Source organism: Lissotriton vulgaris, chromosome 4_1 (assembly GCF_964263255.1).
Source record: "Lissotriton vulgaris chromosome 4_1, aLisVul1.2, whole genome shotgun sequence".
Taxonomy (NCBI): domain Eukaryota; kingdom Metazoa; phylum Chordata; class Amphibia; order Caudata; family Salamandridae; genus Lissotriton; species Lissotriton vulgaris.
Genome location: NC_141691.1, coordinates 1,049,140,302 through 1,049,166,504, shown reverse-complemented (window position 1 = coordinate 1,049,166,504; position 26,203 = coordinate 1,049,140,302). Strand labels below are relative to the sequence as shown.

Sequence of the window (26,203 nt, the reverse complement as noted above, 5' to 3'; positions counted from 1 at the left end):
GTGTTCAAGGGGTACATGTGTGGTATAACAGCTGACTTAACACGCCCTCTCGAGTCTTTAGCCTTAGACTGCTCGTATCCATGCTACTAGGATAGCTGGTCTATAAGGTTGACTTACAACCAATCATCAATAAGGGTTGTTTGGACTGATACAAAGTGTTCACTAGAATAGTGAACATTATATATCAGGCCAACTTCTCACAACGAGGTTAGCATTCCGCCCTTCTAGAGGGACACGACATGTACGTAACTGTGAACCCCGGTTAAAGTTAACTGAAGCCTCAGCTCCACAAAATGGATGCTGCCACCACAGACACGAGTCTGACCTCCTGCTGCTGGGAGTCCTTCCAGCGAGGAGAGCTTGGACAAAGGGTTTCCTGTCAGGGGCGGTGTTCGCACCATCCCAGACAGGGTTTTGTGTATTCTGGGTAGGTAGGGCTTTGCAGGAAGGTGACTGCGGAGTGGCACCCAGGTGCTCACTACGCATCTGCCGGTTAGAACCAGTTCCAGGGGCGCGCAGCCCCTGACCTGGGGAAAGTCCGGCAGGGGAGAGGGGTGTAACTACCCCCCTTCCTGGTCCCACCCCTAGGGCAGGACCTAGTCATGTACCCACCCCTTTCTTTAGGTTAAAGGCCGGAGCGGGGACCCTTCCAAATTAGATCATCTTTGAATCAAGAATACTTTCTACGAAAGGACTTCGAGACTCTTCTCAAGATTTCTCCCTTGTGGCTAAGGAGTTCTCACCCTGCACCAGCGGGCACCATCTAAGAACTCTGCGGTTTGCTGCAAGTCCTTCCTCAGGAATCAGACGACCCAGCTCAACGAGAACCGGCTTCCCTGGCACCTCTGACCTCTACCCACATCGTCAGCTCAGCTGAGATCTGTGGGTGCGACGAGACCTCGAGGGACCGGCCATCATCAAAACCTGCACGCTTTCTTAAATCAGCACGACCACCGAAGGAATCCTCTGGTGAGTGCTCTGGGGTCCGAGAAGCCCCGACCCTGAGCCGCTCCAGCACCGAAGTGCAGTCTCCCAGCATCTCCACGATCTGCGTGGGGCCCTTCTGCCGCTGCTCAGCACGTTGTCCGATCACTAGCCGCTGGCTTGTGACCCCTTGACGACGAACGACAACCAACATTGCTGGTCTGGTTGCTCGAGACTAGCCTTCCGCTCCTTTTTACGAGAGGAGCACCCCGGACCCTCCTGGTCCACTCAAGATGCCATTTTAGGCCCACCACGTGGCCCTGAAATCTGCCAAGGCTTGTTGCCCCAATCCTGGGCCCAGCGACGCCGACAGCATCAACCTTCGTGGGACAGCTCGCACCTCCATCCTGGTCGCCGACAACGCCTCCTGGTCCGTGAGACTGCAGAGCCTAGCGTCGCCCACTCACCTAGTCGAGGTGACGGCCATCCGGTGCCTTCCTGGTACCCTCTGACTACTGGCTAGTAGTACGAACTTGGTCCCCTCTGCTTTCAGGTATCATCGATCACTGATCCAGGCTTGGATCTCTACGAACTATTCATCACTGGTCGCCGGCCAGCATCTTCTTTTCTTCCGGCTCCTGGCTCGTCAGCGAAGACCCCCGACGCCTGTAAGACTTGTGCAGCCGCAGCCCTAGTGGCTAGGTAACTTCGGCATTTCGGTGCCTGCATAGCCTCCTTACTCTAGGGTCCCGAGTCCCTCGCTTCCGACTTGCCTTATCGGGTCCGCCCGAGACCACTAGAACTTTCCGTGCCCCCGGGCACTTGTTTTAATTGTGCACTTGTAGTATTTTCTTAAGAGTTTTGTTCTGTGCTTAGTACCCTGTCCTCATAAAGAGTACAGGGCTGTTGTGATTCTAATAAATATACTGTTTATTTTCATAACACTTATGATGTCCTTTCACTTGGTGTTCAAGGGGTATGTGATGGTATAACAGCTGGCTTAACACACCCTCTAGAGTTTAGCCCGAAGACTGCTCGTATCCACGCTACTAGGATAGCTGGTCTAAGGTTGACTTACAACCAATCACCATAAGGGTCGTTTGGACCGATGCATAGTGGTCGCTAGAATAGCGAACGCTGCATATCGGGCCAACTTCTCACAGTGTACTTTCATTTGGTACTCAAAGTATTATAATTGGTAAAACCGCTTGCTTCACATGCTCTCTGAAGTTTTAGCTTAAGACTGCTGGTCCATGCTACCACTAGGATAGCTGATCTAGAAGGTTAACTTTACAACCACCATCATAAGGGTCGTTTGGACTGGTGCAAGATGCCCACGAGAATAGTGGACAACATATGCCAGGCTAACTTCTCACAGTGTGTGCAACCATGTATGTTTCTAGATGTATTTTGTTTTTACAGCAAGACCAGGTTCTACAACTAAAATACGGTAGTCAGTTTCCACACTACAGCTCTGCCCATCTTGCTGTGAAGCATTTGATATATTATAGTTGAGCAACTCTTGGGGAAAATGTTTTGTGCTTTGAAATAATGTTTTCATACTTGACACTAATCAAAATTTTTGATCACATGAAGAAATCAAAGTTAGAGATCCAGGAAATTGTAATGTTCTGCTCATCTTCAGTCTTATCCATATTGTAAGATTGTAGAAGCATTGCCCGAGAACGGTTCTGTACTTCTATAAAAACAAAAAAATACAGAACGGCGGTATAATATGATCTACTCTTCACAACTGTGTGGAGTAAGACTGCGGTGGAGCAACTTCGAGCCTGAGGAGCTCCACTCGCCATGATCGAAGGACATTGCTTCCCGCCGCGTGTGGGGCGAATCAAAGGCAGGGGTGCTTGAGCCCTGGTGCACGTCCTGACCTTTCCTGGGACGTCAACTGCCTGCCGCAGGTCCGAGTCAGCCGGCCCAGCGTTGCAGCCTGATCGGGCCGGCCCCGTGAGGAGCCTGCAGATGTCTCGAGAGGACGCCAGGTGCCACAGAGGCTTGGACCGGCTGGAAGTAGCGGAGGATCGTCAGGCCTGCCCAGACACCCGGGACAAGGTAAAGGCTTGTGAGCCCTACCGACGTTTGCCTTCTTCCTGCCCTAAACAGGAGCAGCAGCCCTGGTGAGCCAGCAATACAGCTGGGGTGGGACTCAGTCCCCCAGCAGGCACTGGTGAGCATTCGGCGCCCTTAAAGCTCTCCAGGCACTCCCGCAGCTCTCATCTCTGGCTTGTGAGCCCTGTCGACATCTGCCTTCATTCCACTCCAGGCACTTCCGCAGCGGGCCTGTCCGTAAGAGGCCGGGCTGGACTAGGCAAGGCTATGCTATTAATATTCACAGGATAGGTTTGGTAGTGGCCAAAGGACATTTGCTGAACTTGATTTGAATTGTGCTTGCAAGGTATTGGGTCTCCATTACATCATAGTCAGAAAGAGGCCAGGCTGGGATATACTGTATTATTGTCTGAATGAGATTGCTAGGTACCCAGCCCTGAACCCAGAAGGTTTTACCTGATAATATTTCTTATTTGACTGTTACTATCTTGTGTTGTAAGGTAGGGCGTTAATCAAACATGACAAAACCTATGGCTGGTCAAGGGGTAGTAGGTACACTAGCTGCCTTCTTATCAAGGGCTGAATCTGCTCTCATGCACGAAATTGAATGAACGGAGATCAGTTTATCCCTGGATCCTCAGGTGCTACCTAGTCGTCATACTCTCATCACTTTAAGCTCACAAAAGAACCCAGTTGACGGAGCACCATGAACTAGCAGGTCACACTCTCCAAGCCCTGAGCTTGCCAATGTTCAGGAGATAACAGACTTCCAGGTTACTCCAATTATGCCAAATGCAGTTATGAGGGCCCAGAAATCTAAATCAAAAGCCAGAGGTAGCTCTGCACCCCGCCAAAGAAAAATAAAACGAAAGGTAGTAACTAAGTCATACAAACAAAGTCACCTCACATCTAAACTACTAGGTGGTAGAGCAAACAAGTGGACAGGGAGCTTACACCTGAAGCTAATCAAGTCATAACTCCAGTTGAGGTGGTTCCTGAGCGGACTTTAATTCATAACTTGGAGAAGGGTTTTTGGATAAATTGGAAACTAATTAAAGCGCACTTAAATCCAATCCTTCAAAAATTAACAGTTGCCGAGAGCAGGTTATCATGTTTGGAAAAACAATCACCTAGCATTCCAACATTGCCTATAAAGCACAGACCTAGGCTAAATAGGACCATGAATGGGGCCATTAGAGGGTGTGTTTACAATCCAGAATCCAGTGTGTTTTAGCGAATGCTCCCCCACTGTTGCCTGGTGACAGTGACGACTGGCCATCTCTGAGGAATAAATCTTTGCACTGTGTAAACGCAAAGACAGGTATAAGTAATAATCTACTATTCTCTGAGCTTAAGATAGCACACAGTCTTAGGTGGGTAGGTCCAACCAATAATTCACTGGCGGGGGATTGCATTGTATTGCCCTTCAGGCCATCGGGCCTGGTAAGATCCATATTAGATAGATGGCTGACCTACCTATGAATGAGTTAAGGATCTCTACCACAGTTTTTGTTTTTTTTAAATCGTCCACCTAGATTGCAACCATATTAGTGGAAGAAGAGAGCTCATTAAGGACAATACAATATACACAGTTTCCACCCTGGTATGACGGAAATCGCTTTGAGCCTCTAAGTGGTCTTGCTGATATAGACTGACTAAAGCTAAAAAAAAAAATTTAAAAAAAAAAAGAGTGCCTCAGAGGACAATGCCCATGTATCTGAGAATCCCAATACACATGGGAGTGATAAGGAAAATACCCTCTATAGACCCTAAATACAGCTATTGCCCCCTGAAGATGTACCATAATTGAGGCCTGGGAACAGCTGGGACTATTGGGATATATTTGAATGCCACTCAAGCTGAACGACCATTGAATAACGGGGATGGCAACATGTGCAAAATTGCCAACCTAATAGCCGCAGCCTGTGTCTAATTTCTTGAAATGTTGCAGGTATTTCTCATAGGTTATTAGACAGACATAGGTCCAGTATGTCAAAACATTTTGACATTTGCACACAAGAAACGTGGAGCAGGAACGATGTCTCTCTGGACGGATACAACGCATTAACTGTCCAAGCTGAACCATCATTGGAAGGGAGGGCAAAGGGAGGCAGTGCAACCCTAATTTCGGTACAGTATGAGTCGCTAAGAATAGAAAAAGTAACTGAATCCCCATGGTATCAGCTGATCCGGTGTTTTAATTTGATTAATGTACCTATATTAGACAATTGGTACTACAATATTTTTGATACACAGAATTTTGTGGTTATCAATTCGCTTAACATGGAGCTTGTTAAGGTAGCAGTGAAGGTCTCCCCTTTGTGTATTATTTCGGTAGGCGATTTCAACTGCACCTTATGTCAGCATAGCGGGAGCAAGGCTTGTAGGAGAATAGATAATGATAATCAACCTATGACCCACTTTAAACATACCATACAGGGCATCGGTGTCGGGTAAGCACTATGGATTTTATGCTGATTAGTAGGTACTCACACCTTGTTGATAACGGAGGTCGAACCCAACCCTGCCAGTGATCATAATCCCCTTACTGTTTCGCTACATATTGAGGCACGAAAGGGCAAGGCCTCCGATTGCCTAATAAGACATAATCGCAACCAAGGGATTAGGCTAAAATGGAACGCAATAAATAAGGATTTTGAGGAGACTTATTAAAATAAATCTAACTCAAGTAATGACCTGCTTAACCAATACTTCACTGCCAGATGCAATAATACAAAGTTTTGAAATTATTTGTGATGACGCAGCTAAGAATTTACTCAGACCGGTGAGAAAAGGCAGTCTACCCAAAATAAGATGGTTCAATGCAGTGTTCTGCGGCGCAAAATACATTGAAAAAGGAATTACATAGTGTCCCCCGAGATCGGGATATGATAAAAGGAGCCAGGCAGACCTATAAAAAGGTAATTGAGCATAGAAAGGATGACATGAGAAGGCAGGCCTGGAATGATCTTGAAAAAGCAAGTGCCCTGAATGATTCTAGCTTTTGGGAGGTGCTAAATCGCCCCCTTTTTACTAATGAAAAAAAGGGGGAGGGATACTAATATAATGGGGGGCTTGGGAGACCCACTTCTCCAATATATTTAACCTAAAGAACGTTTCACCAAGTGAGTCAGAATGAAATAAGTATCAACATACAAACTGCACAACAGCTTAGTGCATCACTTTCTTTAAGCGAAGTGGAGGAGGCCCTGAGAAAGGGTATTCCCCTAACAGCTCCAGGGCCAGACTGACACCCTGGATTTATTTAAAAGCAACCCACAAATATGGGCCCCACTGTTACTTAAGGTTTTTAAAGCCGCAATTGTGGGCCGTATTCCATTATTATGGAAAAGAGCAGTGTTGGCACCGATTTTTAAAAAGGGAAATATAAATGATCCTACGAGTTACAGGCAGATTTCTTTAATCAATGCTTCATGCAAGTTGTTGGGGAGAGTAATTAATGCACGCCTGGACTCATGGGCCAATACTTCTGGCCTTTTAGTGAACACTCAATTTGGCTTAAGGAAGGGAAGGGGAACGACTGAGCAGTGCCTCAATTGGTCTATGATTATGGGCAAGTACATGCAGGCCAGGGTGTTTCAATTCATCTGGCCTTCATGGACTGGTCCAGTGCCTTCGACACGGTTGGTCGGGGAAAGCTATCAACACTATGGGATTTGAGGAACCGCTGGTCACCCTGTTGCGCAGATTACACGCATCTACTACTGTAGCTATCCGGTATGGTCCAGGGACAGAAAAGACTAACCCAATTTCCTCAACCGAGGGAGTGCACCAGGGCTGTATATTGGCTCTTATTTTTAATATATACTAATGGCTTAGAACAAGGTTCCCCAAAGTCAGTCGTGGAGGGCCGGTTCCATGCCAGATTTTTAGCATATCTCCATTTAGATAAATGTAGTGATCTCAAAAATCTGCCTTGGATCCGGCCCTCCTGGACCGACTTCGGAGAACCCTGGCTTCGAATATTTTTTTACTACAAAAACACTTGGATTTTCCAAGAATAGGAGGCAAACAGGTACCTTTATTGTCATATGCGGACAATACAGTCCTGATGACCTTAACAGGCAATAGCCTAAAAAAATGTTTGAATGCATTCACTTAGTTTGACAGGGTTGGACCTTAAGGTTAATTTTAGTAAATCTTTTATTATGTTCTGTGGTTCAAACAAAACTAAAACACACAAATATATAGTAAATGATATTGCAATTGACAAAGTGTCGAATTTTACTTACTTGGGGTACCTTTTTAATAATAAACTAAGTTGGGACCATTTGATTAAGACAGGCTACAAACTAGTAGAACCATAGAGGGGTTTTTTCGATTTGCCAGCAAACTTGGTCATAAGCAGATAGCCGAATTGAAAAAATTGTATAAAACCAAATGTCTGTCAGTGGCCACCTATGGGGCAGGAGTATGGGGATAAAATTGCACAGATTCAAATATTAGAGAATTTTTTTTAAAAGACTTTCATGGGGGGAGGAGCCAAGCAGGCATTCGAAATGGCCGCATAGTCTCTCGGCTCCCCGAGCCCTTTCGCCCCACAAGACTATCCTGGCGCTTATCCTGAGCTGAGAGAACATACTTCGATAGGAGAAGAACTACGAACACCTACCGCGTGTTCCCGGAGCTCCGGTGTGCAGCGGATCCTTTGAATCGTCCCCGCCTGCTCCGCGGCCTAAGCGGCTACGAGACCGGGGCGTTGACTCGGCGGGGTCTCCGGCCACGCCTGTAGCGTCGGTGGCCGTTGATGGCAACGAGGAGCCTGCCGGTGGGTGCCGTTGACGTGAAAGACCGCTTCTGGCGGTGAAGACCCGGCCTGGCCCACAGTTTGTTTGCCCTGGAGACGCGTTCCGTGGAGCCCTCGTGGTGAGGCCTAGTCCCCGAGTGTGGTGAAGAGGGACGGGGCTGGCTGGATCAAGATGGCGGCGGATGCACTTCTCTATGACCCGAGTCCAGATCGGATGGCTGATCTGCAGGTGGGGCTGAGATGCTCGCATTATACAAAGGAGTTCATTTCCCGGGACGTGAAAGCTGCTTTAGCTGTTTTGCACGAAACTATGCTTTGCCATGCCCGAGACTTGGGCGGAAGAATGGGACGCCATCGCGGTTTCGCAGTCCTTGGCAGCCACGCCCAGATTCCACGGGACTGCCGGTGACCTCGCTGCTGACCCACTGGAGGAAATTTCGGCTTCGCGTAGGCACTGGGGACCGCCTGAGGCCCGTGCTCCTGTGCGGGCCAACTCGATTGCTTATTTGGATGTCACCTTGGGACATTTGCCTGGCCCGCGGCTGGAGATGGAGTGCGGTTTCTCTTTTTGGAATGGAATGGTCGTGTCGCAGCGATGGATGGATTGTGTGACTTTCCTCTCCTGGATGGCGTTGACGCCTGTGAGCTTTGGAAATCTTCCGGGACCGGTGTTGATATCATCTGTTCTTGGCTGTTTACACTTTGATGGGCTTGGATTATCGAACTCTCATGGTTGCATCCCAGCCGGACCCACTTGTACTGTACGGACTTTTAGGATTGTGCTCTAAATTGATCAACAAGAGGACTTCTGGCTGTGTTACTGCTAGACAGGGTCAGGGATGATGTGGGTCATGTCTATTGGTGCTATTATTGTTAGACGGTGCAGTGGGTATGTTCAATTGATATTGTATCGTGTTTATACTTGTGGTTGGTTATTCTCCAGTATAGTATTGCTTCCATTCTGGGATTTCCGTGGTGTAGGGGTGAAGGGCGGGGCTGGGCGACACGATGAGGGCCCTCCTCCGCTTATTTTCTTCGCTTTTCTGCTTTTCTTTCTATATTTCGGGTCTCCATTAGGGCGACAGGCACGCGGCTGGGGGGGTAGGCCATGACCTTCTGCGGGTGTGCAGGGTGGGGGTAGTGGGATGGGTGTTTGTTTGTTCTTTGTTTCTATGGCCCTTTAGTCTCTTTCCCTTTTTAGTGTCGTCGTCGCGCATGCTCTTTGCGATATGTTTGATGTTGAGGAGCGGGGTTAGGTTTGTTACCAGATGGGGCTGTGCCCACCTTTCTCCTGCTTTGTGTATCCTGCCCCCCCCGATGACTCATTCGTATCATTGCTGTTTGCCAATATCCTGATTTGTACATTGTTGCGGGACTGCGTACGATTGTGCGACACATTCTTAGTTTCTTATTTTGAAAAATGAACCTCTCGAATCCTGATTTTCAGCTGTTGTGTATGAATACAAGCTGCGCACTGTTATCTTTTCCCCTGGGGGCCACACAGCTTTAACCACGCATAATGCTTGCTTGCTTCACTTCTGTTTAGCGGCCGGCCGGGATGGTTGTAGGCCCATACCTGTAACTACATGCAACATAAATAAAGGTTAAAAAAAAAAAAAAAAAAAAAAACGACTTTATCCCCAGTAGTTCCCCCAACTCAATTCTGTCATTCTGAGGTGGGTATGGACTACGTGACTGACAGAATTCATATTGCCCCCTTACTACTAAGGGGAAAATTTGTACCTCCGAGGACCTATTATTTTCAAGAGATATCCTAAGAGACTGTATGAACCTTCACAATGCAATGGCAGGACCCTGATTACGTTGTTAAAGAAACTTTTTAAAAGATAGGCCTTGAAGATTTTTATGATAACCCGGAGTCTATTCAACCCAATATGAAAATGTGCATTAAAAACGCATACCATAATGTTTTAAAGTGGTCTAACCAGGCCAGTGGTGCAGTGGATTGTGCACTTTAAATCAGCAACAATTTTATTTGTCTATTAAGACCCAGGTCTATTCACGTTTTATAATGACTAGATTTCGTTTAAGCATACTGCACTTTCTTGTGGCTTTTCCAAAACAGGGGAGTTGGTGTGAGAGACTCCCCTGCCACCTCCCATGTAACAATGAAGCCCAACAGAGCACAATTCACCTCATGCTTTTTGGCACACTCTACAATGAGCCCGTTTTATCGAGCCTATTTTAAGGGACATTTGTCCCTATTCATACAAAGAGGGTTTTAACTATTCAAGGTCGCCATCAACTGTTACTATCTGCAGCTCTGTGCTAAGCTTTATCAAAATTGTTTTTCTAATTAGGAAACGTTACGAATTGTAAATTGCTTTTATTGAATTTACCTAACCTAGTTTTATTTTGTGCATTGCTTTTAAACTATGTGTAGAAATGTTATATTATATGAAAGTATGATTTTTTATAAACTTATGATTAATTTGAATCGAATAAAGTTATTTGACTGACTGGCTGCATATTGCTTTTCACACAAATAATGTACAAAAGAAATGGTCCGGTTTTGGGGAAGCTGCTCTATCATGAGTAATAGACTGCATCAGGCTGATGATTTATAGCAGCACTATCATCTTAATTAGTAATGCCAGATTATAAAGTCATTGTTGCACGACAAAAACATGATCTGATTAGTAATTAGATTGCCATCAAGTCACAATGCTTGTTGTATGCAAACCTTTAGAGACTTGGTTAACAACATGACTGAGCAGAGACAGGTCTAACTCCCTAATCCACTAGTGCATTACCTAACCCACTATTTGGGTGAAGACAAAGTTATCAGACATGCCATCAGGAAGCTTAAAGCATTGATGTCCTCACCAACAAGTTCCACATAATCTGCATAAAAAGCATGAAGATTATCTACTTACATCAGCTGTAGGCCAGAGGTCTTTGATGACTGTTTCTATTCTTTTCACAACCTCTCTCCGCATTGCTGCTTCTTCAGGACACGGAGACATGAACTCATAAAAATCTATTATTTCTTCATGCAGCCTATTAAGAAAAATAGAAGAAAGTGCCGTCAGCACAGTGGGACACTTCCTACTAAATTATAAAGGGAACAGATTTCCGTTAACTTTATTGTAAACCAGTCAATTGCACAGATGATAGAATGTGTAGTGAAAGTCCCCCCAAAAAACATTGTAGGAATACACAAAATGAGAATGCTACTTTTCTGTATTTTTAGACTATCCATAGACTACTCTGAACAAACCGTCTGACCTTGCCCGACACTTACACAACTGAATAAGAGTGAAGGTAGAATAAGAGTGAAGGTAATGTCCTCATAATTGTGAAATGTAAGGCAAGACTTGCTGATAAGATGCGTTATAGGTTCCAGTGCCACTTAGTAAAAACAATTACCAAACACTTATGTCTGTTCTTCTTCAAAATTAGTAAATGTGAGCAAGTAGATAATCAAAAGAAACAAAAGTAATATAATCAAAGTTTACCCTAAACGAAGGACATTAATATTTGTCAGGTTTGTGAAAGTCTTTCAGAGGACCAGATTTTTATAACCCAAGCAAAGGCCAGTTCATCAATACGTTAATCTAAACATTGTGCTTGCGTGAAAAAAAGACTTGCGTAATAAAAATTAAGTACCTTTTCAGGTAAGGATTCTATAAATGCACTGAAACAAATCAAGAGTTGAGATTATTCAGAGATGGCACAGCATGGCAGCTCTGGCATTACCCAAAATTTCAAAGGTTCCCTTGAGTCAAATTACGAACAGGTTCACATAAACATACCTCCAAATGCAAACAGTACAATCATATATACCATCAAGAATTTAACAGCTTAAAAATCATTTATTATGATTACATTGTAAATAAAAACAATATAGTTGGGTTAACTAATCTAGTGCCCTAATCTAAAATACATAAAACAAAACAAGACAATCAATTATGGCCTGCACAATTGAAGCTAAGGACAGAAAGAGTAAAACAAACATTGTTAAATACAGGTGGTACATTCGGACTCCATTGTGTTTCCATCGATATTTTGCTACTACAGCATCTGTACGTCAACATGGAGTCTTGAATTGTACCAGGGATAGGCGTTGACTCGTTTCGGTGGGTTCTAATGGTAATAACCTTTATCAAGACTTGCTGTTTATCCATCACCATACAGGGACTGATTCAGCAGTTTTTTAGGCCAATCAGTCCCACCGTGGGGCCGAAACCCACTAGTCAACAGATTTCGTTTTTGTGCATTTTGGGCAAGGGTCATTCCCCAGGGGTCAATTTGCTTTTCTGTTTTTGGAGGAGATTGTTGAGCAGAATAATTTGTACACGGAACAGTATTCGAGGGACAGCAGTGCCAGACTTAAGGCCCACTCTAGAGCTACTCTGTGGACTCTCACAAATCCGGAAGAGGTGAAGAACTTCATAGGCTTAACTTTGATGGGCGTGACGAGGAAGCCTTCACGGTCTTCATACTGGTCTAATAGTCGCTTGCTGGCAACGGCTATATTTCCTGCAACCATGAGTTGTAATCAATATTTGCTTCTTTGGATGTTGCATTTAGTTGCTAAAGGTTTAGCATTGCGACAAGATCACCCTGATTGTGACTGTCCAAGCTCACTTGGTAGATCGATTTACAGAGATCTATGTGCCAGGAAAAGAAACCGCTGTGGGGGAAGTCTTTGGTCCTGTAAAGAGCAGATTGGTTTTCAGGCAGTACATTCCCAGCAAGAGGGCATGTTATGAAATGAAGGTTTATATGCGGTCATAGAAGTACTGGCTATGTCAATAATACCAGGGTCTACACCAGTAGGCATTCTAGTATTTAACCCCCCTTTGTTGTCCATCCACTTTTGAAGTTGGAGAAAATTGTGTAGGAAATTGGTGGAGGATGTTTTAATAAAGGTCACCGTTTATACATGGATAACATTTCCACTGGTGTGCCATTGTTCAGTGAACTGTTTAAAGTGGACACTCTTGCTTGTGGCACTATCCGCTCTAACTGTAAGGGTTACCCAAAAGAGCTAGTTTGTAAAAAAAACAACAAAAACACAGCTTTTGAAGGGCCAGTGCCTTGTGTAGCAATGAACTTCTGGCTCTACAATTTCCTACCAGTAGAGATATCTATATGCTGACTGTTAGAGGTCAGGTTGCTGAAGAGAGCAAACCGGTGTGCATTTTAGACTACAATAAGCACATGGTAGTATAGATAAGAGTATATCAGAGGTCTGAACATTACACCGCTGCTTATAAGACACATGTTTGGTATAAGCAGCTGGCTATCCACTTATTCCATTTAGCCACCTTTTGTAAGGAACAAGTTACTTACCTTCGGTAACGCTTTTTCTGGTGGATACAGTATCTGCCTGTGGATTCCTTACCTTGTGAATATCCCCCTGTGTCAGCAGCATTCGGAAATTCTTTTTGTAGCTTTGCGCCGACTTGGACGACGTCACAGAAGCACGGCATCGCGCACGGCTCCGCTGACGTCACAGACACCATAATAAGCACACGTCAGGGTGATGACATCAGTTCCGCCCTATTTTCTGTGCCTTCGAGGCACATGGACCGAACAACAGTAGATATACATACAATGCACACAGTATCAAATAATCAAAACACACACACAGTATGTGGGCAATGCAGGAAAGCAAAAACATTAACACATTTCCTTTGACAATAAAATATTAACATTACAGTAAATCAAGCATAGAAACGGGGAGGCAGGTGGGCCAGTGAGGAATCCACAGGCATATACTATATCCACCAGAAAAAGCGTTACCGAAGGTAAGTAACTTGTTCTGATGGATACATCTACCAGTGGATTCCTCACCTTGTGAATAGAGTCCCACAGCAGTCCCCGCTACGGGAGGAGGGTGTCCACTCTCCTATACCAGAAAATCCTGGAGGACAGAGCACGCAAAGTGGGCATTCCTCCTCACTTCGGAATCCAAGCAGTAATGATTCGCGAAAGTGTGGAGGGAAGCTCAAGTCGCTGCTCTACAAATGTCCTCTACAGGTACACCTCTAGACAAAGAAGATGTAGCAGGACTTGCTCTAGTGGAATGAGCTCTTAAACCTTCAGGAGGTTCCTTACCCGCCAGAGAGTAGCCTATCTTGATACACAAGACAATCCATCTCGACAGCATGCGCTTGTGCACAGCCTTCCCTCTTCTGGCTCCAACAAAACCAACAAAGAGCTAATCATCCACTCTGAACTCTCTGGTTCTGTCCAGGTAGAAGCTCACGGCCCTCTTCGGGTCCAAGCGGTGAAGTCTCTCCTCCTCCTTGGAAGGGTGAGGTTAGGATAGAAGGTAGGAAGGGTAATGGACTGCCCTAGAGGGAAGGGAGTTACCACCTTAGGCAGAAAAGCAGCCCTGGTCTTGACTACCATTCATTCAACATGAATGGTCAAGAATGGGGGCTTTGAACTAAGAGCTTGAAGCTCACTTACCCTCCTTGCAGAGGTAATTAAAATAAGGAAGACCGTTTTAAAAGACAACAGTTTCAAGGGACACTTGTGCAAAGGTTCAAAAGGTGAACCCATCAAGAAAGTAAGTACAAGGTTTAAGTCCCATAGAGGCACAATAAAGGAGTAGGAGGAAATTTATTTGTAAGAACAGTTAGAAACCTTAAACAATAGGAGATTTAAATAAGGACGGGTGATCCGGCAGGCAAAGGAAAGCTGACAAAGCCTAAAGATAACCTTTCACTGTAGCTATAGCAAACCCTTGCTGAGCCAAAGAAAGCGCAAACTGAAGAATGTCAGACAATCGAGCCTTCAAAGGGTCAATCGAGTTCTCCCCACACCAAGAGACAAATTTGGACCACCTATAAGAGTAGATAGATTTGGCGGAATGACACCTGGCTGATAAGATGACATCCACCACATCACGTGGGAGAGAAAAAGAATTCAGGTTGCCCTGTTCAATCTCCAGGCATGAAGGTGTGAGGTCTGGAGGTGGGGGTGTAGAACCTGCCCCTCCATCTGAGAGAGGAGATCTGCCCTGAAAGAGAGACGGAGCGGCGGGCACGAGGAGAGGTGGAGAAGATCCGAGTACCACACCCTACTTGGCAAATCCGGGGCGATCAATATGACTTGGGCCCGGTCTTGGCAAATCTTCCTCAGAACCAGAGGAATCAAGGGTATGGGAGGAAACATGTAAAGGAGTCTTGAGCCCCAACTCAACTGAAACTCATCCCCGAAAGCCCCCGGCATCGGATACGGGAGACTGCAGAATGACGGGCAGTGAGCATTCTCGGGAGTGGAAAACCGGTCCACCTGAGGAGTCCCCCACGTCCGAAAGACACGACGAACCTCCTCCGGATGAAGCCTCCACTCGTGTACAGCTGAGAACTGCCAACTGAGACTTTCTGCATGCACGTTTAGAACCCCGGCCAGATGATTTGCCACCAGACAAATCCGATGATCCTGAACCCAGGTCTAGAGACGCAGAGCCTCTCTGCAAAGGCACCGCGACCCTACTCCTCCCTGCTTTTTGACATACCACATCGCAGTAGTGTTGTCCGTCAGGACTTGAACTGACGGACGGGAAGAAAGGAAGGCCTTGAGCGCCAAACGTATCGCCCGTAATTCCAGAAGGTTGATGTGAAGAACCTTTCCTCTGGAGACCAAAGACTCTTGACCTCCAGAACCCCCAGATGAGCACCCCACCCTAGAGTGGATCCATCCGTTATCACTGTGGCCACTGATGGAGGCAGTTGAAAAGGCTTTCCTTGAGACAATTTGCCTTCCACGCCCCACCAAGTCAGATTCGCCGCAGCTTCTCTGGAGATCCTCACAGACTCCCTGAGATCTCCATTGTGTTGATAACACTGCCTGCGGAGGCACCACTGGAGGTCCCTCATGTGCCAGCGTGCATGGTTGACCAACAGAATGCAGGAAGCCATCAGCCCGAGCAGACAAAGGACCTTCAGGACTGGAACGACCGCTCCATTATAAAATAAAGGTATCATTTCCTGTATGTCGCGAATCCTTTGAGAAGGAGGGAATGCCCGGCACACAGTTGTATCTAGTACAGCACCTATGAACAGGTTGCGCTGGGAGGGCACCAGGTGAGATTTGGGCACATTTATCGAAGAGCCCAACCTGTACAACAATTGAGTTATTCATTGCAGATGGAGCACCTTCTCTGGAGATTCTGCTTTGATCAGCCAATCGTCCAGATAAGGGAATACTGGAATCCCGGACCTTCTGAGATGGGCCGCCATCACCTTGGTGAAGATTCGAGGCGCAGTAGTAAGACCAAACTGAAGGACCGCAAACTGGATGGGGATGTGGAAATAAAAATCCTGTAAGTCAATCAACACCATCCAGTCCTCTTCCAGCAGTGCCTGAAGAACCTGCGCATGGGAGAGCATCTTGAACTTCTCCGGTTTCAGATAGAGGTTCAAGATCCTGCGGTCCAGGGTTGGACGAAGCCGGCCATCCTTCTTGGGAATCAGGAAATACCGGGAGTAGCATCCCCGACCCCTTTCCTGCTACGGTACCACCTCTATCGCACCTTTTCTTAGTAATGCCAGGACTTCCTCCTGCAGAAGCAGCAGGTGGTCTTCTGAGCAAAACCCTTGACAAGGAGGGTAATTCGGAGGGAACTCCCAAAATGGAAGAGCATACCCATTCTCCACGAGATTGAGAATCCAGAGGTCCGATGTAACAGATTCCCAATCCCGCAGAAAAAAGGTAAGCCGACCCCCTACAGGACCTGCATGTACCGGAATGGTGGATCTAGGGCTGCTTTGTTGATGTTGGAGGGGGATGGGAAGAGTGAGGAGGAGGAGGAAGCTTGACGTCCTCAAAGACGAGCTCCGTCTGCGCCTGTAAGATTTGAACAGCGGATTTGGCTGCTGCTGTTGTGACTGCTTGTAGGCACGAAAGGAGGACCTTCTGAACCCCCTATACCTTTTGCCTACTGTTCCCTTGGATTGCAAACCCAAGGATCTGGCCGTAGCTCTGCTGTCCTTGAATCTCTTCAACGCAGCATCAGCCTTTTTCCCGAAAAGGCCCGAACCATCAAAGGGTAAATCCATTAAGGCAGCCCGGACATCTGTTGATAATTCGGAGGACTACAACCAAGCCTCCCATCTGGAGGCAACTGAAGATCCCATTACTCTCGCTACCGAGTCAGCAGTGTCTAACCCACTCTGAATGACCTGCCGAGCAGCAGCCAGAGTGTAAACCAGAACCTCATTAAAGTTATTTCTATCTTCCTCTGGAATCTTAAAAGCCAGCTGTTTGACAGAATCAGTCAATGCATGGATAGAACGACCCAAGAGACATGTAGCATTTGTCGACTTGAGAGCCATACTCGCTGATGAAGACTTTCTTTGCAGCTTGGTACTGCTTTTTTGATTCCTTGTCACCAGGCACCTGAGGAAAAGCACCTGCAGATTGTTTAGAGCAGGCAGCCTGTACAACCAAGCTCTCTGGCAAAGTATGCGAAGATAAAAAGTCTGGGTCGCCAAGAGCCACCCTTATCTTCTCGGAACAGCTTTTGTAAGAGGTTTATTCCACACTTCTAAGATTGGCTCCGTCAAAGCCTCAATGAATGGAAGCATGGGCTCCACAATAGAGGATGGCGAATGGAGGACTTCTGTCAAAATGTTAGACTTGTACTCTACAGTAAGAAGAGTCAAATTCAATAGATCCGCTGCCTTCCTGATGACTGCTTGGTATGGAGTCACATCCTAAGAAGGGGCATCAGAGAGGCTAAATCCCAATCACGAAAGAGCTCCAGTCCACTAGCCTCCCTTAAATAGTCAAAGAAATCCTCAGATTCTTCTAGCTCACCCTCCTCCATCTCGGCTTCTCGGTACCTTTGCTCCTCCAGGAGTCGCTGGGCCCCACGCCTCGACCTCTTTCAGGAACTGCGTCAGCGGATCCGGAATAGACTCAGCCGAAGTAGAGTTCGGAGCCAGGGGACCAGGCCGCTGTTTAAGGTCGGACCGGATCCAGAGACGACGGCATCGGCGTCGAAAGCTTCGGCGTCTATGACTTCGGCAGTGCCGAGAAATGGCAAGGGTATGTCGGAGCTGGCATAAATGGGAAGAACGGCGCCGAAGCACAAGACTGGGGGACTCTCAGGTTAAACGCCATCGGACCAACCCGTGCTCCAGCTCTTGAATAGACTCCATAGATCGAGATTAAAAACTGTAGGGTCTTGACCCAAGGCCGGAAAAGAAGGGTACGAACCAACAGGCTGCTCTCGAAGGAACCGGAGCCATCTCTACCTCGGGTTGATGCACCGGAGTTGTCGAACCCTCTGGCAATGGAGCCTCTTCTTCCTCTCGAGTTGATGTATGAGACGGAACCGGAGAGGGATTCGACACCAGAGTCGATGAATGCTCCGGCGACTCCATAGCAGAGGCCTCACCTTCTGGATCTAGAACTTCTGGTGAAAGAGCAATCTCATCTTTACGATGTCTCCTTATCGGCGACTTCGGCCTCGGATCCGAATTCTTCCCAGAATGATGTCGTGAACCATGCTTCCTCTACTTGTGCTTCTTTTTAGCCGATCTGGAAGCATTTCCTGATGAAGACCTCGAGGTAGACTTCGAACGAGACCTCGAGCTCTTCCTGTCTTTTTTTACCTTTCATCTTGGCTACCAGGAGCTTCGCCTCTCTCTCACGAAGGGCCTTGGGATTCATCTTCTTACAGGATGGACAACCTTGGACATCATAGTCCGAGCTCAGGCAACAAACGCAGTCTTCATGCGGGTCCGTGATGGACCTCATTTTACTGCATTCACCACACGGCTTGAATCCGGTCTTCTTTGATGAAGTCTCGCCAGGAAAAAGCGATACAAGAAACACGAAAACCAAGAAATATTAACAAAGTTAATATCAAAGCTACAGAGGATCCCTCAAAAACGGTTAGCGTCGACGACGTGGAAAAAAGGGAACCGATGTCATCATGCCAACGTGGGCCTATTATGGTGTCGGTGATGTCGGCAGAGCCGCGCGCGATGCCGTGCTTCTGTGACGTAGTCGGCGCGAAGCTACAAAAAGAATTTCCGAATGTTGCTGACGCAGGGGGATATTCACAAGGTGAGGAATCCACTGGAAGATGTATCCATCAGAATAAGGATTATTCTCTAGAGTCAAAGATTAATTTTGTTCAGTTTCAACAGTCTAATAGGCAGCCTTGTTGAACAGGTAAGAGTTCTTAGAGGAGTAGTGATTGAGGCACATGAGGGGTGAAACCGCGAAACCGGTCCTAGGATGCTTGTTTCCAGTCCAGGGTTGACATGGCCTGGCAGTTAGAGCTGGGCTGTTCCCACTGGGCGCAGGGTCAAGACTGATTGGTACGGTTGATGGTATGGTGAGCAAAAAAAACGATTGATTTAGGCCCAGATCTCTGTACTGGGGTGAATGACATTGTTCTGAATTCTGTCCATCAATTGGTCTTTTTGCTTTAAGATTGAAAGAAAGCCACTTTTCTGATCACATTGCTCCCACAGTAAAGAAAAAAAATGAAGAAAAAAACCTTGCCAGCTAAGAAATGTAGAGTCTATGCCCGAAGAGGTATCCAGAACATTCACTCACCCTCGTGCAAAATCCACTTGAGGAACAGTGGTCTGTGAAGTATTTGTCTTTTCTGTCTCAAGGTGTACATGGTCTCTAGGGAAAATCTACTGTGAGAAGTCAGCATGGTATAAGCTGTCCACTATTAAAGTGGGCACCCTGTACCAGTCCAAACAATCCTTATGGTGATTTAAGAGGTCAAAGATGAAGCTATCCAAGTGATAGCTGTGAAGAGCAGCCATCAGGCTTAGTCTTGAAAGAACGTTAAGCAGCTTGTTTTACCAAAATGCAACCTTATAGTATTGGATAAATAAAAGGATAACCACACAGTAGTTATAAAAATATGTATTTGAGGGAGGAGCTTCGCATGAGCCCAAGTTGGCCGCGTGAGCCCGAGCTCCCGAGTCCAACGCCGCCACCGGCAATATCCTGCATGGAATCCTGTCTCCGGAGTATCTGAGTGAGTGGCTGAGAAGAAGCGGTGTTGATTGCCCGCTGCCTGGGGACCGAACTGTGGAATCCAGCGACTTTGGGGCCTGTGTTTTGCAGAAGCTGGGGTCTCTGGTTGATTCCGACCCCGGCCGGAGTTTATCAACATCGGGTCGGGAACCAGAAGTCACCAGTTCGGCCCGCTGCGGAGTCCGGCTCGCACCCAGTGTGATTTCGCCCCGCGCATCTGCCACCCGCCAGAGGGGAGAGGCCCGTCGGGGCCAGGACTGGCGTATTCCCCCAGCAGAGCCATGTTTAGTCATGCATACCCAGGAGGAGGAGTGGCTGGCAGTATTGGGGAGACTGGACAGCTCGAGCGGTGAATGAGGCCAAATTGCTTGGGCCCCCCGCTCTCCCTGTTAAATCCTTTGGGTTGTGGATGTGGCTTATCGGCGCGCTGGGCGGAGCGGCCGAGACACAACACTGTACTGGAGCAACCGGATTGGGCCAAGAGGTATCTGCTTGGGGCTAGCATTGCGCCAGGGCCAGAGAGATAGCCAAGCCCAGCGACACAACTGCATGCCATCACGGTGGGGACCTATACAGAGACAATGACAAGCAGGCATTGCTTCGGGCTGAGAGATGGTGGATGGAGAGCAGTCCCTGGAGGAGGCGACCGATAATCAGGGGAGGCCTCAGGAGTGATAGCCACCCTCTTGGATTGCCCTGGAGTTACGCACGGAGTCTGGGTGGATTGGGGGAAAGCTTTGCTGGGCCTACTTGATTGTGCCTCCACTATAGCGCTCCAGAGGGTGGATGCGGTGGACTACTTTGCGAGCCCATGGTCTGCTGGAAGAGGTGTCGGTGTATCTGTAGCTGGGCGCTAGCATGGCTATTGGTTTACCTGGCCTTCCAGTCATCTGGCACATAATTGGTGTTAGGTGTAGTCGGCTGGCACTGACAAGAGCCGAGAGGGTTACCAGCTGTCCGCGTCACCTTTAGACACCACCGTAGCAGGTTTGAGAGGCCTGGTGCCGGCCAGGATCCTAGAGCCAAGATGGCGACCAAACCTGAGGCGGAGAAGCAGCAATCCAAGTCCACCAGGGGGTCCCAGTATGTACAGGCCAACGAGCTTGATCGTTAAACGCAGCTGGGTCTGGACGTACGCAAGCTGGGGGAGCGGAGGCCTCCTGTCCAGTATCTGAACTCACGCTGCATGACGTGATGAACGCCATCGACGGGGTTAAGACATCCCTCAGACAGAAGATGGAGTCGCTCGACCACAAACTGGATACCTGGACCATAGAGGTAAACCTGATTCGGGCCGACCCCACTAAAACGAGTGAAAAGGTGAAATCATTCGATATCAAGACGGCGAGCCTGACAGACGATGTGGCGCAGTTGAAACAGGAAGTTCGGAACCGTAGGACCACTAGTGAAATGGTGAGCCGCCAGCTAGATGAGTACGAAGGGAGGGCCCGGAGGAACAACGTGCGAATCACTGGAGTCCTGGAGAAGGCTGAGGGTCAGGCCCCTGACCTGTTCGTGGAGGAGATTATACTTAATCATCTGAAACCCATGGGGCTGGGAAACTTTCACAATAGAACGAGCGCATAGAATCCCGGGAGGTCGGCTGCGTCCGGGTGCCCCTCCTCGGCCAATGAAAGCAATGGTCCTCAACTTCAGGGATAGAGACGTTATCCTGTAAGACTCTCGGTCGGGGGGCCCGTTGAAGTACCGAGAACTCTACCCTCAATTTCTTTCCAGATTTCACCCAGAAGGTTCAGAAGCAGGGGCAAAGCTTCCTCTGAGTCAAGAAGCGGCTCTGCGATAAAGAATACAAGTACGCCATGATGTTCCCTGCTAAATTGCGAGTTGAGGCTCAGGGTAAGGTCTGGTTTTTTGACAATCCTGAAATTGCGTCGGACTGGGTCGACTGTCATCCTTCCCGAGAGGAGGCCCAGAGACGTGACAGCGAGGATGGAGGGGGGCCCACAGGAACAGGAATGATGAATAGAACTACGGTTTGTGGAGCTTGCTTAGGGGGGGCGAATACGAGACATTGACACACGCATGCTTTTCTAGATAGAGACTTAATGCCGGAGTTAGTATCCTGGTGGGCGGGGTGGGGACTGGGGGTGTTGAACTCCTCCTCAGATCTACATTTAGATAGTGGATTAGTAAGAGTATGGGGCGACAGGCACACTGCGAGTTGGGGTTTGGCAACTGCCGTGAGCAGGGGTGCAGGGAGGGGGTGGGGATTGTGCAGTGTGGTTGTATTTGTTGTGGTGTGGTTCAAGATTTTCCTGGCGTGTAAGATGGTTAGCAGAATGGTGTTCATGTTTTCATCGGGTGATGATATTGCAGCACGATGTGGTTGGAGTGGGGTAAATGTCGCAGGGTGGGCAAGGATCATGGATAAAGATACTGAGCTGGAATGTGAACAGACTGGGGGATGGAATAAAGAGAGGGATGGTGAATCAGTTTGGCAGGAGACATTCCCCTGATGTTGTTTTACTCCAGGAGACTCATCGGATAGGTAATAGATGTATGGCCCTCCACAAAGGAGGGTATAAATTGGTGGCACATGCAAGGTTTACGTCCGGTTCAAGGGGAGTCTGTATCCTGACTAAGATCTCCTTTCCCTTTGCTATCCGGGCTACATGGTTGGACCAGAGAGGCAGATATGTGGGTGTTTCAGGGCAACTGGGAGGGGGGGAACAATGACTTTCCTATCGGTCTACGTACCGCCTGGTCTCCAGTCGGACACTTTTCGCAACTTGAGTGCCGTTTTTCTCACCCTGCCCTTGGGCCTGTTGGTTCTGGGGGGGCGACCTCAATGCAGTGCTGTATGGTGAACTTGATAGATATCCGAAGTGGATACTTAGGCAGTCGCAGAGGTGGCTCCCGGACTTACTAAAAACATTGGGATTGGTGGATAGTTGGAGGGTGTGTAACCCGACGCAGACGCATTTTAACCATGTGTCCGCGGCGTATAATAGTATGTCTAGACTAGACTATGTATTAATACAGGCGGCTGCAGCAGTCACAGTTAGGGAGGTAAGATATCTTGGTTGAGGCATATCAGACCATTCTCCCTTGTGGTTGCGCATGGCCAGTGGGCACCCAGCTGTAGGCAAAGTTGCCTCCATTAATGTATGACATTTAAAGGACCCTGCTAACAAGGAGATTATCAGAGTTTGACCACTACTTCAAGGAAAATGAGGGTAGTGTCACCTCAGCGCAATCACTGTGGGAAGCGTACAAAACAGTGGTTAGGGGTGAAGTCCTATCCCTAGTGGCGGGGAAGAAGAGTAGATATCAAGAAGACATAGCTAGAGTGGAGGTGGAGGTGACGGAACTAGAATGATGGGTGGCAGAATCTCCCACTCCGGAGGATCTCCACCTCTTGAAGCTGCGACAGGATGAGTATAAGAAGTCTCGCCAGGGAGAGAGCTGTTGCTCAGAATAAGGTCATACAGAGTCTGGTGTATGAGCATGGAGATAAGGCGGGTAAGCTGATTGCATGGCTTGAGCGAGGGGAGTGGGCTTCCAGGCTGGTGCCTGAGTTGGAGGGGAGAGACTCGAATATGATCACGGACCCACAGGAGGTGGCAGCGGAATTTTCAGAGTATTACAAAGGGGTGTACACCTCAATCAGTGGATACACAGAGGCAGAAAACAGTGAAATGATTACGGACATCGGTATGCCTATTTTGTCAGAAGAGGATAGGAAATATTTAGATTCCCCCTTTACGGATGATGAAATAGCACAGGCGATTAGGGGGTCAAAGTCTGGTAAGGTGACAGACCCTAATGGAATACCAATTGAATTATACAAATTACATGCCCAGAAACTTGCACCGTATATCCGAGCCATGTTCCTGAGAGTAGGGAGAAAGGTCAGCTTCCATACGATCAGCGGGTAGCTAATATAGTGGTCATCCATAAGACTGGTAAGACTAAGACGCAGTGCTCCTCATACAGGCCTATCTCCCTGCTAAATGCAGAGCCCAAAATACTAGCCAAATTGCTCGCCACGAGACTGGTCAAGGTGATCACTACCCTGGTGCATCCCGATCAATCCGTATTTATGCCACGCCGGAACAACGCCTTAAATTTGCGTAGGTTGCATGGGATCCTAGGCCGCTCCCCAGCCCTGCAAGAACCGGCAGTCCTGGTATCTCTAGATGCTACTATGGCGTTTGACAGTTGAGTGGGCTTACCGGTTTACAGTGTTGGCAAAGCTGGGCTTCGGAGCGGAGTTCATTAGATGGGTTAGGTTGTTGTATGCTAACCCCTTGGCTAGAGTAATTGTTTATAATTGCAAGTCGGTTGATTTTCCCCTTGAGGGGCACAAGACAGGGTTGTCCTCTGTCTCCGCTTCTCTTTGCTCTTGTGCTGGAGCCCCTGGCGGCGTGGGTCCGATGGGACCGGACGATACGTGGATTGCGGTAGACGCCGGAATGGGAGGACAAAATTTTGCTTTATGCTGCCGATATCATGCTCTATCTCACAAAACCCAGGGCGTCACCAATTTATTTCTTCGATGTGTTAGCCATCTTTGTTAGATACTCCGGATTTGCTATAAATTGGTCGAAGTTGGTGCTCTTTGACCTCGCAGGTGAGCCGCCAGAGATTCCGCAGTCATGCCCCTTGCAGTTTGAATCAGTAGGATCTACATATCTAGGCATTTATAACGCTCGATTCGAAGCGGAGATACGCACGCAATTTAGGCTCTCCCCTGAGCCGGTTTAAAAAAGATGTGGAGCGTTGGAAGGCTCTCCCGTTATCATTACTTGGGAGAGCGGTACTGTTTTAAAAGATGTCTTTGCCCCAATTCTTATATACCCTTCAGAATGCGATGGACCCGGTTCCGGTATCCTATTTCAAAGAAATAGAGGCGCTACAGAGGCAGCTCCTTTGGGATGGCAGGCCTAGAATAGCATTCGTAAAGTTCACCCTCCCGTGGTATGACGGTGGTATCGGGCTCCCAGATCTGAGGAAATACTACTGGGCCTCTCAACTGGCAACAATCAATCAGATAATGTACGGTCTCTTAGGAGACCCTGGATATGCCGTTGATCACGGGCAGGCTCCGGGAGGAAATATCAGCAGGGCGCTGTATGCCAAAATCGGGAAGTTCCCACTAACGGGCCCAATAGCGCATGCAGTGACGGTGTGGCACGCTGCCAATAAATATCTGGGTTGGGAAGGAAAATTAACGTTAGCAACACCCTTGTTTAATTCTGAGAAACTGGGAGCCTGTGGAGATAGAAGGGCTTCGACAAGTGGGATATTATAGGTATGACCCAGATAAAGGATGTGTGGAATGGAGAAAAGATGCATACCTTTGACTCTCTGAAAGCAAAGTATAAGTTACATGATACGAGCACTTCCACTATTGACAGGTTAGACACGCTCTCCTTGCCCATGTACCTAGGGGTGTCGCGCTCCCTGAGGCCTCACCTCTTGAAGATCGGGTATTAGACGGACACCTCTTTGATAGACGGACACCTCTTTGAGAAAACTATGTCCTTGATATATAGGAAACTCGTAAATAATATGGAGGACCCATTAAGGGGCATCAGAGAGCAGTGGGGGGCAGATGGGTTGGAGATGGATGATGAGGACTGAAAAAAAAAGCAGTTTCCTACCCTAAGATGGTGGCGATCCAGACGACACTCCGGCTAGTAAGATCCTACACAGGGTGTATATTACTGAACCTAGGCTGGTGCGGATGGGGCGGATGGAGAGTGGTGAATGCAGGAGGGGATGTGGAGAGATTGGCACCTTTATACATGTGTCGTGGCACTGTGGACAAGTACAGGACTATTGGTCGAAGGTTCACGATGCGATCAAAGAGGTGCTGGGGACGGAGATAAGACTGGAGGCCCGGAGGGGTCTATTGAACGTGTTGGGAGACTACAGATCTGACCGCATATCAGAAGCAGTGGGGGACACTGGCATGTATGGTGGCCAAAAGAAACCTAACTCAACTGTGGGGGCTACCCGGACACCCAGGGTTACGAAATGGGTCGAAGACCTGGACTGGTGCATGTTTCAAGAAAAGAATGTGTACGTGGCCAGAGGTTGTCCGGGCAAATGGGGGAAGATCTGGGGGGCATGGAATGGATCCCGGGGTGAGATATGTGAACCTCCGGAATCGAGACTTTAAGCGGGAGTGCTGAATTCCCCTTGATTCTTTCCGTGAAACATGGCTGTATAGATTCTGACAAGCGACGATTTTACCCTGATATTAAGAGTGCAGTAATGTCACCAGATGTGTTAAATGTTTGTTAATAAAAAGATTTATAAAAAAGAAAATCTGTATTTATCAGTATAACACACCAAGTACAATAAAGTATCTGCTACATGCAATTATTCAAAAACCACACAATACTGTGGCAGAGAAACAATGTAAATAGCACTAATACACAGTGTGCTCCAGGGGGAGATTAAACCATATACTAAAATAGT

The 26,203-nt window shown here is 47.6% G+C and overlaps 1 protein-coding gene across 1 annotated transcript in view; it reads right to left on the bottom strand.

Annotated features, from left to right (window-relative positions):
- TENT4A (terminal nucleotidyltransferase 4A) overlaps positions 1 to 26,203 on the bottom strand; it is a 694,370-nt gene that overhangs the window by 595,063 nt on the left and 73,104 nt on the right. The window contains exon 2 of the mRNA XM_086965283.1: positions 10,657 to 10,780. Within this exon, the coding sequence (XP_086821409.1) occupies positions 10,657 to 10,780 (124 nt within the window). The remainder of the gene's footprint in view (positions 1 to 10,656; positions 10,781 to 26,203) is intronic.